The following is a 13,976-nucleotide window of genomic DNA, read 5'->3' as shown; positions in this document are numbered from 1 at the left end:
TCCTTGATGTTTGTGCCATCATGCAGTTGCATCTATACAAATGTGATCAAAACATGTTTTGCGAAGTGCTAGCAAAGAAAATCCACAGAATTACCAGCTGCATGTATCATCTGTCTGTAGCAAAACGTGGGAAAAGCCGGGCTTCATGAGAGAAGAGTGTCATCAAAATTTATGCTTTACATTTTACAAGAGCTGTTCTTCACATGCTGCCATCTGAATCTGATCTTTGGCGGCAATGCTGCTCAGACACGTTGATCCACATGTCTTTGAAGCTGTCATGAGAAGTGCCTGCGTATGAGTCTCAGTCGTTTGTCATAGTATTCCTCAATATGACAATCTGAACTCCTGACTGCATGGTGACTAGTTCGGACAAGGAAAATCTGGAGATAGTATCCAGTCTGAAGGCTTACTTAGAGCAAAAAATGGGTCATTTTAGGGACTGCGGGAAAGACAGAACCAAAAACAGATGGCACATATGGTTACATGTGGAGTCACACTGCCATAAAATCCACAGGATCAGTCGGGACAATTGGATCTGGGTGTAGGGATCAGGAAGGAAAACACCCTATCAGTTTCTCTTCCTTAAAGAACATGATATGATCTCACACTTTGCACACTTTTGTTTTTACTAGAAATAGCCTCAAAAGGCATTGTTAAAATGCCTTTTCAATGCAAAACAGGTTTAGGAACATTCTCAGTGACGCGGTGAACATAAATACTCTGATCCATATCTTTGATCAGTTTGGTTCCAATATTCTATTAACAATAACAAAGATATGTTTACCTATTTAAATGGACAGTGTACTTCCGAATTAATACAATACTTTTAGAATTAATAAAGTTAATTTGTTCAGATCCATAAAGAAGTCACAAGAGAAAAGAGAGCAAAAACAAACAAAACGTTAAGATTATTGAGTTGTTTCCACAGGGTTGTCCTGGTGAGCCTGGACCTCCTGGCTTTAAAGGAGATAAGGTAATAGGAATGCTGTTAACTCATGATGTTGTGTTAAAACGTTTGTAATGTTCATTTATAGGTTGATAATATATTCTTTGAAAATGTTATAGAAGAGTTTTTGGTTATACAGTTGAATTTCTTCACTTCTTTCCTTTGAGTTTATTACAGTACCTTATTTTAAAGCTCAAATTCTCATTTTAATTTGTACTGTTGCAAACCGTCCTCCTGTCCTCTATGAAGTTTAATTTTGTGTGCCCCTTTTGTATCATTACTACTTTAAAGACATTCAATATTCAATTCATGTTGTGAATGTATGGGAAAGCTGACTCAAGGCACTTTACAGAAATAATCAATTCAGACTAATTCATTGTGATCAAAATAAAAAATTGTATTTGTCCATAGTTGCTGTGTTTATACCGGTCAATTCATTAAAAAAAAACACCTCTAAATTTACAACCTCTGTTTCTTTGTTCACAGGGTAGAATGGGCTCAGAAGGAAGACAGGGAAAACAGGGGGTTCAAGGACCTCCCGGACCGCCGGGTTTACCAACTCTATACCTGTGGAAGAACACAGCTGAGGAATGGGCTGCTTTCCAGGTATTGTAGGTATTAATCATTACAGTATATGAAACAGTACATTAGCATTTAGTTTTAAAGGTGAATAAAATATTTTACAGTTATGCTTTTATTTATTTATATTTTTTAACATAATAACTAGATATTATAACTTTATTAAAATCCAACATTTGTTTGGGTGTCAAAAACATGAAGTAGGCTACAGAAAAACTGTGTATGGATATTTAGCCCAACAAAGCTATGCTAGCATGTCCTCTTTAGCCATACACGGAGCACATGCTAGCATAACCCTTCTGGGTGTTTCCCAACAACTTTAAAAGTAAATTTACTGTAAATAACACCTTGCAACACATGGACATTTACATCTTAAGATTATATAATTTTCAAAATCTCACTTTCATGTCTCCTCTCTTAAGAAAACATGTTAGTGTTGCTATTAGCTTTGTTGTTGGAATCTGGCAGAGCTGTGCTAACATTTCCTCCTAACCCTATAATAAGGACATAGCATAACTCTTGTAGGTGCTTTCCAACAAATAAAGGCAGATTTACTGTAAATACTATGTTGTGTTGCAGATTTAACACATATAGTTTTAAAACTTGTGATTTATTGATTTTAACAGTAGCTAATATACTCTGTCAGGTGTTCACCAATGATTTTAAAGGTATATTCACTGTAAATACCACATTGTGTTGCCATTACACATATTATGGTTTAAAACCAGCTTATATCACTATTTGGCATCTCTTTTCAGAAGAAATTAAAATAAGCACCTCACAGGTAAAATTAGCACCTATTAACAAAAGTCAACAAGCAAAATTATTAGAGGTATTGTGTCTTGATGGAGACCTGCAATTTTTTTTTTCCTCGCTGTTTGATTTCAGTGCCAGCTATGTGAGCCTAACAAAAAGGAAACTGACTTAGTGGTTTCATCATTGTCAGCCATTTTTTAATTCAGCTTAACTTGCATTCGTAATCCTTAATCTTATTTATTTTAGTTTTCACTCAAGACAGAAGTTAGTTTTACGTCTCCCAACTTTTAGCCACTTCATAATTTCTCATCACTCATCGAAAGGACCGGAAAAGCTCACATCACCTTAGCTGGGCACAGAGGACCCCACAAACTATAAATCCCTAGGCCCTGTGTCCAAGCTGATGTGTTATTCCTCATCTGTTTTTCCTTTGGACTTGCCACAGCTGTAAGTTGTGTAATACATATACAGTATATGATGGATGAACTTTAAGTCCGTTATTGAACAAAGCTGACAGAAATAAGTCTGTTAGTGGTTTGTGAGGACGGTTCACCACATGTGCTTTGAACTTACACTCAAATTAAAGTTTCAGCAACAGCCGAAGACAGATTTGTATCTGCAAAGATGACAGACTTTGATTTTCTTTTGTATTATTATTATTTTTCCATATATGTGTATTCCTGAATCCATAACATCTCCCATCTTTTTGTCCTTTTTTGCAGCAAACCAATTTTTACCAGTTACTCTATACCGGTTGGCCTGTAAGTATGCTGTGATGATTCATAGTGTTTTTTTCTTCTTCTTTTTCTTTGAGACTGAGTTGTTCATAGTTTCTCTGAACCTGAGATTGGTTTCTTCTTTGTGAGCTTGCAGACTAAAGAAGGTCCTGCAGGACCACCTGGAGAGATGGGAAAACCCGGCATTCAGGTCAGATATAGGCTCTATTCACAACTAAGGTACATGATAGACATAAATATATAAATGTTGAAATACTCTTTCTCAGGGTCCTCCTGGTGAACCTGGGCAGCGGGGACAACCAGGTGTGCCAGGAGAGATGGTATGTTTTCTCAACCACAAGCTTTGTGTAAAAAAGATGTTACGAAACCACATAATTGTTTCCCATTACCATGGTTAGTCAGTGAAATTACATTACAGGTGGCGGTGTAACGCCTGGAGGCAAGCAAGCAGCAACAATTTGAATGTTTTAACCAAAGTGGAACCACCTTACACAGATGTAAAGAGAGTTCTTCATCATAAATTGAAGATATTTTGGGACTTGCATACACTTTTGCCAACACTAATAAACCCAGTCTGTGCCTGCATTTCCTCACAGTCCTCTTACTCCTAGAAAGGCTCAGAAAGCAGCATTTTATGGCATTTTATTTATATAAATATAAATCTGCTTGATGTCAGTGGCTATTTTGGCGTGTGGATTACAGTTTAAAATATAATTTTCTGGTGTAATAAAGCTGGTGCAGGAGCATTTAATTAAAGAAGGTGGTTGTTTAGAAACCGTCACAATGATGTAACCACCCCCTCACATTTGGAGAAATGAAACAATGAAACAGTTCTTTGCTAAATTGGGAACGTTCATATTTCTTCCTTTCAACTTAAGCACTAAATCAGAGTGTGTATTGTGTCACGTTTTACTGTGTGGGGTCTCGCACTTTTCATCCATTCTCTGCTGATTTCCACTGAATTCAGAAAACCTGTGACTTCATGTGTTTTGGTGGACAGCTTTAACAAGGTGGGGGTTCATGTCGCTGTTTTACATCCAACTGAAAAATCATCTAAAAATACATAAACAGAGTCTGTATACGCAGTGGCTGTGTGGAAACTAGCAGCATCTGTTATGTGAGGTCTCAGCTGAGTAATGAGAAACAGCACGATTTGGGCTCGTCAGACACTCGGCCGCCTTTGTGTGTTCTGCTTTGACCCACGAGGCCCAGGCCATCAATCCATTATTTGTGTTTTAGCAGCTGTATGGACTATATGGACAAGTGTGTGCGTTGTTTGTGCATAAACAGCCCCACATCTGCTTCTAAAACCATAAGACAGGAAGTAATGTATGAAGAGGTAGAAGATGTGCTGAAAAAAAACCCACCCCTGCCATGAAAAGAACCCAATTGCAAGAACCGCAGTAACAGTATCTCACCTGTAGATGGCGCTTATTTATTCATTTTTGGGTAATAATAAATAAGCGCCATCTACAGGTGAGATACTGTTACTGCGCTTCCTGTATCATTTCCTGTCTTGTAGATTTCGAGGCAGAAATTGTAAAATTCTTACAGAAACTACTCCAAAACTCCAATAAGTTACTTTTATGTGTGTTTTCAGTTCCTACAATATTTATCTACATACTGATGTAAAGAGGATTCTAACCTGCATCATGCTCTTTACCATTAAAATCGTTTTAGGGAGGTTGGTGAAAGTTTGTGAAACGATAAGATCACGAGTTATTTTAAACAGCAACTGAACAATAACTAATAGAACTTGATTTGTGGGCAGCAGCTTTAACAAAGGCCAGATTGTCATGGTTAGATGGTTTAGCATGTCTTCCAGAACAGCAGACCCTGTGGGTGTTGGCAGCAATTCACGGAACCTAAAAGGAGAAGTCACAGGCAAAAAAAAAGTTGCTTAATCTACAACAGGTTGCTTCCAAGACAAATTGACTTGTGTGGGGAGGAAAAGACTGGTCCATGTTGTGGAATTATGCAGAAGAGCTTGCTCAGACCGCAACTACAACAAAACTGTGTCAGATCACTCGGCACATTGCACCTTGCAGTTTCAGTGTAGTTGTTCAACCCTATTTTGGCTTACTGCTTTTGCTGGCAACTGTACCTTAGCAACCACTCTCCGCACAGCTGGAGACCCAAACCCTTTGGAGATGACATAAGTGTGATCCCAAAAGTGTCACGGCAGGCAGTGGAGATGGTGAGGGAGCGGACCCAAACGCAGAGAAGACGGAACAGGGATGCAGATTTCCAGATTTATTGGTGACTACAGCAACCAAGGACACCAACAAACCTAACGAAATGATCCAGCAACAAGACAAAAAACTGAGGGGTATAAATACACAGAACAAAACCAGACACAGGTGAAACAAATTAACTAAATGAACCCAGGTGAACTAACTCAATAGGAAATCTATGAGGCTGAACAAAAACCAAGGGAACTACACAGGAAAAACTACAAAATAAAACAGGAAGGCCGAAAACAAAACAAAGGGAAAAACCCAAATCATGACAAAAAGTTTCTTTTAGATCACTCATGGAGTCATGGTTTGTGTTGTAATGGGTTCTGATTTGTCTGTTGTGTTCAAACAATGGATCATTATGTAAAGCTCACGTAGGCAAAATTGAATATGTTTTAGTGTTTTAAAGCAGAAGGAGCTTTATTTATCCTGAACTCTCAGTTAAGACAGTTTTTTTTAGCAACTGGAGCCATATTACATAATTGTTTTTACAGATTTACCTGTATGTTATGTGCAGTCCCAATCTCCATCCTTTAGTGATGGAGATTGGGACTGTACATCTTTTCTGCATGTGCTGTGTAAAGTCTGTGAAAAGCAGAAATTGGAGAGAAGAAATGAGCTGGGGGATAGCAGTGGCGAGCGGATGTTTCCATGGCTGAAAGAGCAGGTGGTAGCCATTCTCTGCTATGATTGGATCCTGTTGAGTGAGGGCTTGGGGCCACCATCTACTTGGTCGATAGAAGCCCCTAAATTGCCTGAAAGTAACTCGCTGTTATCACCCGCTTACTCTGGGGAAAGTGGTTGCTAACCATTAACCTATTGTAGCTTGCAGAACATTTATATGTAATGTTAAGTGGAGGTTTGAGTTGCATAAAAGCAGGTGAGGAAGCTGAAAGTACTTTATGGTCATGTTAACTGGGAAACTGAAACTGAAAATGCCCATTTGTTGCTTCTACAACTGCAAAGAAATAAACTCTCCCACAATCTGACGTTTTGCTACCAAAGATACAATTAGATGAGTGTAAATAACCATGCAGGTTAGTGGTTTGCGCTGTGGCCTCACAGCAAAAGGGTTGCTGGTTTGATCCTTGGCTGAGGCGGGGGTTTGGACAGTGGCCTTTCTGGGTGGAGTTTGCACGTTCTCCTCGTATATGTTTGTGGGTTCTGTCTGGGGACTTCGACTTCCTCCCACCGTCCAAAAATATGGATGTTGGGTTAATTGGTTACTCTAAATTGCCCATAGAGGTGAGTGTGAGCATGAATGGTTGTTGGTCTCTGTGTGGCCCTCTGATAGACGGGTAAGCTGTCTTTCGCCCAAAGACTGCTGGGATGAGATCCAGCTTCCCCACGACCCCTAATTGGACTAAGTGATTATGATAATGAATGAATAAATTAATAAATAACCATGCTACGTCTATTTAAATGTCACACACAGCAGAAAGGATGTAGTAGGGTTTTATGGGGCCAATAAGTTTCACACATCTCAAACTAATCAAGCTTTCATTGATTGTTCTATAAAATTAAATCTAAACTTTACTTTGGACTTTCAATGTTCGGACTCACTGCTTTTATGTTGTCTGAAAGGGGGATCGAGGCCCCAGGGGCCCTCCGGGACGATCTGGAACTCCAGGAAGAGATGGGGAAAACGGAGAAGATGGTCTCCCTGGGATGCCTGGTGTTCCTGGATTACATGTAGGCAAATTCTGTTTGTTAACAGGAAAGCAGCTCTCAGCTTACACCTGTAGAGCATGACTGTGTTATTGATGATAGGACAAGCTGTTTAACATCTTATTATGTGTCCCATGGACATCAGGGCCTGTGGGGATACAGGGGAGAACGGGGACCCAAAGGGGAAAAAGGTGACGAGGTGAGATTGAAACACCACAGCTTCTATTGTTGACTTTTACTGATATATTTCTCTCTACTCTCTACTATCTCTACTACTTAAAAACAGGTACTATTCTGTACCGGTTTTTAAATCACGTCTTAAAACCCACCTGTTTTAATCGGCTTTAACACCACCTGAGATGTTGACATTATTAATCTGACTGTATTTATCATGATTTTACCAGTTTTAGAAATTTTATATGTTTTTGCACTCTGTATTTGTATTATGATTATTATCTCTGTTTTACTCTGTACAGCACTTTGGTCGACTGTGGTTGTGTTAAAAGTGCTATATAAATAAAGCTGCAGTTGCAGTATTTCCTGTAAGATTGCCACACTTGTGGCATCTACGGTCTTTAGACATGTTATTACAAATGGTCTGCATCAAAGACACATCATCTGTTCCCTTGTGTTTAGCTGTAATTACAAGAACTTACTTATTTTACTGGGCTAAATAGTATTTTTGCACTAAATAAGTGATTCCCAAGAGCTAATAGTCTAAACTTTAGATCATTTAAGCAAGGTGAGCAGTGAGTGAGTGAGGAAATGTTGACTAGTGGAAGGCAAAATGATGATATCAGGCCTGGAAATGTCTGCAGCAGAATGTCATCTGACAGCAGCGTCACGCAGGTTCATCTCTCACATGAAAGTTCACGGTTCACTTCACACAGTGAAATCTGATAGTTGTGTTTATGGTTGAACTCACTGCACAGTCCCAAAATGTACTAATTCCCTTTCATTGATCAATTTTATGACCTTTGAATTCTTATTAATGTTCCCAATATACAGATTTTCTCAAAGTCTTCATTTCCGATACTAACATCAACTGGTATCACACCAACAAAATTTTCTGGAAAACTATTAATGGTATCTTTTATATTTTGTCATTTTGAGTTAGGAGATGAAGCTGAAGAGTTTTATACATAATATGTGCATGTTGTGTAAAAGTTAAAACCGATACGGATCATTTTAAAATTATAATCTAACATTTTAATGCCAGTATCAGTTGATAATATTAGTAGTCCGATAAAATTAAGGTTAAGATTTACTTTATTTTATCCCTGTAGGGAAATTGAATTGTAGTATAATCAGAGAAAAAAAAAAATGTACAAACAGTATATCTACAGGTGCAATATACACACACACATAGCAGCAAGAATATTTACATAGTCTGAAAATGAGATTAAAAACTAAACGGTTCGTGTAGCTGAATAAATTTGTAGGACACTTAAAGCATTAATGCAGTAATCAGACATCTTTATTTCTTATCATTGCATGCTGTCATGGAGAGCTGTGACTTATTGGCCTCGTGTCCATCTATACAAATGCAACCACCTCCTTCATTTTTTTACTCCTCCTTTTGCCAGTTTCTGCTTCCTGCTGCAGTTCGACGTGTTTATAACTTAACATGTTTGCAACACTCCTCATGCACTTGCAGTAGTGCAGATATCCAGTATTAATATCTGTGACTGAACAGAGGAGATTGCAAGTTTTCCTGCTTTTGCTAGACTGAGCTCCAGCAATGTGCATGCTGGTGTAGTTTTGTAGAACAATGTTGTTTAAAGTTGCACTCACTTCACATTTGTCATGTAAAACATTTAGTTCTGGGAAATGTAGGTGCTCCTGGCATGTATTTGCACAGCAGTGTCTGGAGGAGATGTTCTGTCAAACTAGGAAACACTTAAAGTCCTGAATTTGGGCCTGACAGGTACACTCCATACATCTGTGATTTGCTGCAGAACACTGTTCACCAACTTTTTTTTTCTTTTTGCCTAAAGCATCTTTCATAAACAGAAAATACTACACTTAACGTAGTTTCCTGAGAGAGAGAGAGATTTACAAGCTGCTTGAAGAATTCATGTTTTAATTTGACCATTTAAAATTGAGATTACGTTTCTGTGGTGCAACATTAAGTCGTCTTTCTAGGCTGTTAATTTGATATTTAACCTTTTAAAGTCAGCCTGTCTGTACTTCTGTAAAGTAAGATTTTTGAGTAAAAGCTGCACATGGTCTTTATCCGATTTGACGTGATTTAAACTTGACAGGAAGTCAGAATGAGGTTTTTTTTTCCAACAACTAACTTAAATACCAAGTCACAGTTTCAGAGCTTCATTAAAGGAAAATTTCAAGGCACATAATAATGAGAAACATCACGACCAACAACCACTGTGCAAGCTGATGGTGCAGTTATTGAGTAAGGCTTTGAAAACACTGAGGTGTGGACACATTCCCACATTAAATGCAATGCAGTTAAGTACAAATGAAACAAAATTATTATTTACTTTATTTACAAAGTAAATTAGAACCGTTATGTCACTCTGACGGTGGTCACGTGATATGATCTCAGGAATGTAAAACTGTCTTTTCAGAAATAATTACAGTAACTGAAGATGCACATTTCAAAGTATTGTGGGGAAAGGGCGGGATAATATTTATTTATTTATTCATTTATTTAGTTATTTATTTTCCCTCCTCAGGGTCTCATTGGCTTGCTGGGTCCAAAAGGGGAAACTGGAGAACCTGGTCAGAAGGTAATCGTTGATTTATTTGTGTCTCTGCTCTGTAAAAGACTTGAGTTTGCATTTCTGTTGCATGAAAAACAGCCTATAAATAACATTTAATTTAATCTAATTAAATTTATCATCCATCTTTGACATTTAAAGTAGAATTGCATTTAGTCTGATGGCACTCGAGGGCTTGTTATCATAAATCATCCCAATAACTCAAATCATTATGGCCTCTTACAAGGGAAGTCATTCAAATGGCACATATAAAGGAAAGGCCTGAAGAACAGACGCAAATAGCATTTTTCAAGCAACAGGAGCAGAGAAACTCAGAAAGGATGACTCCTGCTGGGGGGCACTGTAATCCAGAAAGGGGGCCTGAGGCTGTGGTTCTAAACTGGGGGTTGGGACCCCATGGCATAGAGGTTATAAGATTATTTCAACAACAAATAATTGTAAAATATATATAGCCTACATTTATGACATAAAAGTAGGATTTTATGAGACCTGTCAAAATGAAACCATTAGTGCAGAGAGAGAAATGTGAAACCTTCATTTTCTTTTAATGCATGAACATTAAAAGTCCTGTATTATACATTTTTTCAACAATTTCATGAGTGTCAGAGGTCCTACAATACTGCTTTCCAAATTCAGCCTTGGTCCTTAATTTCAGTCAATCTGACAGTCACTATGGAGCTCTACTGAGAACAAACTCCATGTCCCTGTTGGGGGTGAGGATGTGGCTTTCACTGACGGCCACAATGACTTTATTAGCCAAGCTCAGCTTGAGTGTCGGGTCGGTGGCAGTATCCACTACTACCTGGGTGACGGGTTATTCCCCTTCGTAAGGTCACAGAGGGAAAGATCTCAGACTCACCTGTTAGAGCACACACTGGTCTAAAAAGTGGAGCTAGAAAGTGAGAAAATTTCTTGCACATGATATGGAGACAGAAACACATAACTGTTAGAAAACCTTTAGAAAGTATATTTTGCATCATATGGGACCTTTAAAACCTGAATTTGGTATTTTTTCAGCAAATGAAGCTGATTTTGCCATATAGTTGTCTTGGTAGTGAACCAAATCCACCAAAAGCCACTTTATCCTCCTTTTCAATGTGGATTCTCATAATTTTCCAGTCTCATATTTAGAGGATGTCTGCAGTATGACTCATTTGATAAATCACACATCAACCACTAAGTCATTGCATGGGGGTAGGGGTCACAAACCCCAACCTCTGCTATCCTGGGGGTTTGAGAACCACTGGTCTAAGGGAGGGAAGACAATAACCAAACAACAGCTAGACTTTCATAGACTGTACTTTAAGAATCTGCAAGCCGACAACCAACATCGCAGGTAGTTGTAACTTTGTATTGCTCCCTAAACAAGGATGAGGATTGCTTTGAAAGCTAAAATCTAATTTGTTGTATCTGTTGTGGTTTTTATTTACATATTCTGTTCTTTTTCTTTTTGTAGGGTTCGATTGGTTTACCTGGTCCACCCGGCCCTGTCGGACCTCCAGTGAGTGGATTCTCTAAAGTCATGAAGTTGCTTTTGTCTTTGTGTTTGAAAAGAAATTTCAGTGGGAATTTGGAAAGAAGTATTACTATTACTAAGTATTATTTCCATGTTTGAAGAGGAAAATAGTTGCTTTTTAAGACACAAACACTCCTTATTTTTCTCTCCAATGAGGTTTATTGTACTTTGAGAAGCATTTAATTACAAGTGCTGCCAGCTGGACAATATACCAGCAGATTAGAGTAATAACAAGAAGAATTCCAGAAAGAGCTGGTCTTGTGTGATACAGTTCACAAACAACAAACTGGTGTGTTTAGATAGGAACAGAACAAACTCTTCTGGAAAAATACACGCACTCCCGAATCCTTGCTAATCCCTAATCCAGCTGCCTTTGAACTGCGAGTTCCACATGCGGCTGCCACAAAGTTTACTTGTTGGTCTTTTCTCAGCTTAAATCTAGTTCTGCTTGAAAAGAAGTGGTGTTTCTAACTCGTAGGTTTAACAGAAGACTTTGATCAATGGGCAGCAATCTATATCACTGTATTTTTAATCCCCTTTTGGTATTCAGGGTTTATTGTGCATTTAAATGATACATTGCTACCATGTTGACCTCTTTAATCTTCTCTACAGGGGCCTCCAGGGATCCGTGGTGGCTCTGGGCCAGAGGGGTCCCTTGGGCCCGATGTGAGTGACGCGATGTCTGACTCGTGTTGCACATGTTTTAACCAGCCTGTAACCAGCCTGTCTCAGCATAAATGATAATCAGTCAGACTTTTTGGTTGTTTTGCTCTCAGGCTTCATGTTTATTTCTTTCCTACTTCGTTTGTTTGGTTTCCATTGCTGGTTTAGATTCACATTTAAAATGTGTGAATAAGGAAACTAGAATTGAACAAGACATATATCTATGTTGTCAAAAATGCTTTTTGAAAACTGTTCATCCTGTTTGAACATTTTAAGCTCATTATGGGAAAAGACTTTGTAAATCACATTTAACCTTGGAGATACTGAAACGATGAGGCTTGGCTTGAGCTAGCAAACAAGACGCTAAATTTAACGCTCTAATACTTTAATGAAAGTAATCCCTCACATCAGGGTTGGCCTGCAGGTGGTCCTGCAGGTTTTCCATGTATCCCTGCTCCAACAGGCTTGACTCAAATGAATCAGTCATTGTGACTTTAGAGGCTGTTGGATCTATTTCATGTACTTTATGTTGCAAAAATCCGGCACATGGAATTTCATGTAGCTTTTTGCTTTAACACACCTCCGGAGCATCAAAACTCATGACACAATTGCAGTTAGCAATGGCTGCTAAAAACATCAACACTATCAACTAGCTTTTCTTGTCCATCTTTCTTTGTACATAACTGATAAATGTCTGCCATCTTCTGTAGATAAATGCCACCAGCAAGTTAGCAGTGATTACTTTTCTTTCAGAATTTTATGTCTCAAAGTTTCCCAAAGGATTGAAGATATATGCAAAGTTATCCAGTCTTATAACCATGGTCTGGGTGAATACTCAATTCTGATTGGTTACAGGTTGTCCATTAAAAAGTGATATAGGACACCATTTTAAAAAATTTCTGTCAACTAGCCCAATAATTCTAAATCATTGCGCTGGCTCAAACACCAGTTGGTAACCATGGGAACAGAAATGTTAGCGACAAACGGACAAAACAGAAAGACTATCTGGAAAGACTATGTCATGGCCCAGATGTATCTGATCTGCCAGTTTTTTATGTTATTTTTATATTTTCAGGTAAGTTAAACAATAGAAAAGGGAGACAGAAAAAAAAGTCTTCCGATCCCTCCTCATCTCACTACTGTGTTAGGTTCATGTTCGTTAGTTGAAATCAGTCACTGCAGATAAAATATCTAGCATATTGTTTCAACCGTATTAAATAATATTTAATCAGTTAGTTCGTGATGAACCTCCATATCTCTCAAAGAGGGACAGAGCGGCTCTGACGTCACCCTGCAGTGGTGAAGCGGACCATGCGTGTGTTTCTCTGCTTTAATGCTCCAGCGGTTACGCCAATTTCACAGCAATCTTCAATAATTAAAAAGGTCTGTGCCGTTCATATTTAGATTTTTCCTTGGCCGATTTTTTTCTTATGCTGTTATAGAAACCAACCATCGCACGTCCTCCCCAATTTCCATCATATTGTGAAGAAATATGCATTTTCATAAATGACTATATTTTCATTGGAATCCGTTAAAGGGAGTGGGCGGCACTTCTGTTCAATAATTATCTTTCAGGCCTGATCACCTGACGGCGCGCCGTGCACACACACTCACTCACATTCATACACACTGAGCTCCCTGGACCACATAGTCACACACATCCCGCAACACTATCATATTTCACCATCATCGGTCATTTGTCATGATAGTATCTGCTGCCAAACAAGATGCGGGTGCTGCCAATGGCAGTTAACTCGGCAACGCCACAAGAGACATTAAATAGTCCGCTCAGCCGCTTCTTGTTAAAAACATGATTTTAACAGTAAAAACAACAACAGTAATTGATCTTATATTATTTTCTTTGTGAGTGACCATGGTATAAGTGGGATAATACCCTCCGAGGTGTCTACTATAAAAAATTAACAGACTTCGCATCAGACGGTTCACGGCTCCACGTCGTTCATTCATTTCTGATAATGGACACCTCATTGGGCATTATCCCTTACATGTTCTTCTGGAAGTCAAATAAATGACGCATTCACTTGTAGTTGTGATTGTGAAGATCAAATCTGATTCATATTGAATCGGAATTAAGTTGAAAAGGAACAAAATGTGTGCAACTAAGCATAAATA

The 13,976-nt window shown here is 38.5% G+C and overlaps 1 protein-coding gene across 1 annotated transcript in view; it reads left to right on the top strand.

Annotated features, from left to right (window-relative positions):
• The window catches only part of LOC306768150 (uncharacterized protein), a gene marked incomplete at both ends in the record, with an annotated part of 129,882 nt that overhangs the window by 65,696 nt on the left and 50,210 nt on the right, over positions 1-13,976 (top strand). Inside the window, 10 exons of the mRNA XM_079256382.1 lie at positions 929-973; positions 1,433-1,552; positions 3,004-3,042; positions 3,155-3,208; positions 3,285-3,338; positions 6,840-6,947; positions 7,069-7,122; positions 9,620-9,673; positions 11,121-11,165; positions 11,793-11,846. Of these exons, the coding sequence (XP_079112508.1) occupies positions 929-973; positions 1,433-1,552; positions 3,004-3,042; positions 3,155-3,208; positions 3,285-3,338; positions 6,840-6,947; positions 7,069-7,122; positions 9,620-9,673; positions 11,121-11,165; positions 11,793-11,846 (627 nt within the window). The remainder of the gene's footprint in view (positions 1-928; positions 974-1,432; positions 1,553-3,003; positions 3,043-3,154; positions 3,209-3,284; positions 3,339-6,839; positions 6,948-7,068; positions 7,123-9,619; positions 9,674-11,120; positions 11,166-11,792; positions 11,847-13,976) is intronic.

The sequence above is a fragment of the Telmatherina bonti genome, assembly GCF_933228915.1.
Source record: "Telmatherina bonti genome assembly, chromosome: 17".
NCBI lineage: Eukaryota > Metazoa > Chordata > Actinopteri > Atheriniformes > Telmatherinidae > Telmatherina > Telmatherina bonti.
The sequence above is the reverse complement of the archived record's forward strand: the minus strand, read 5'-3'. Positions and strand labels throughout refer to the sequence as shown.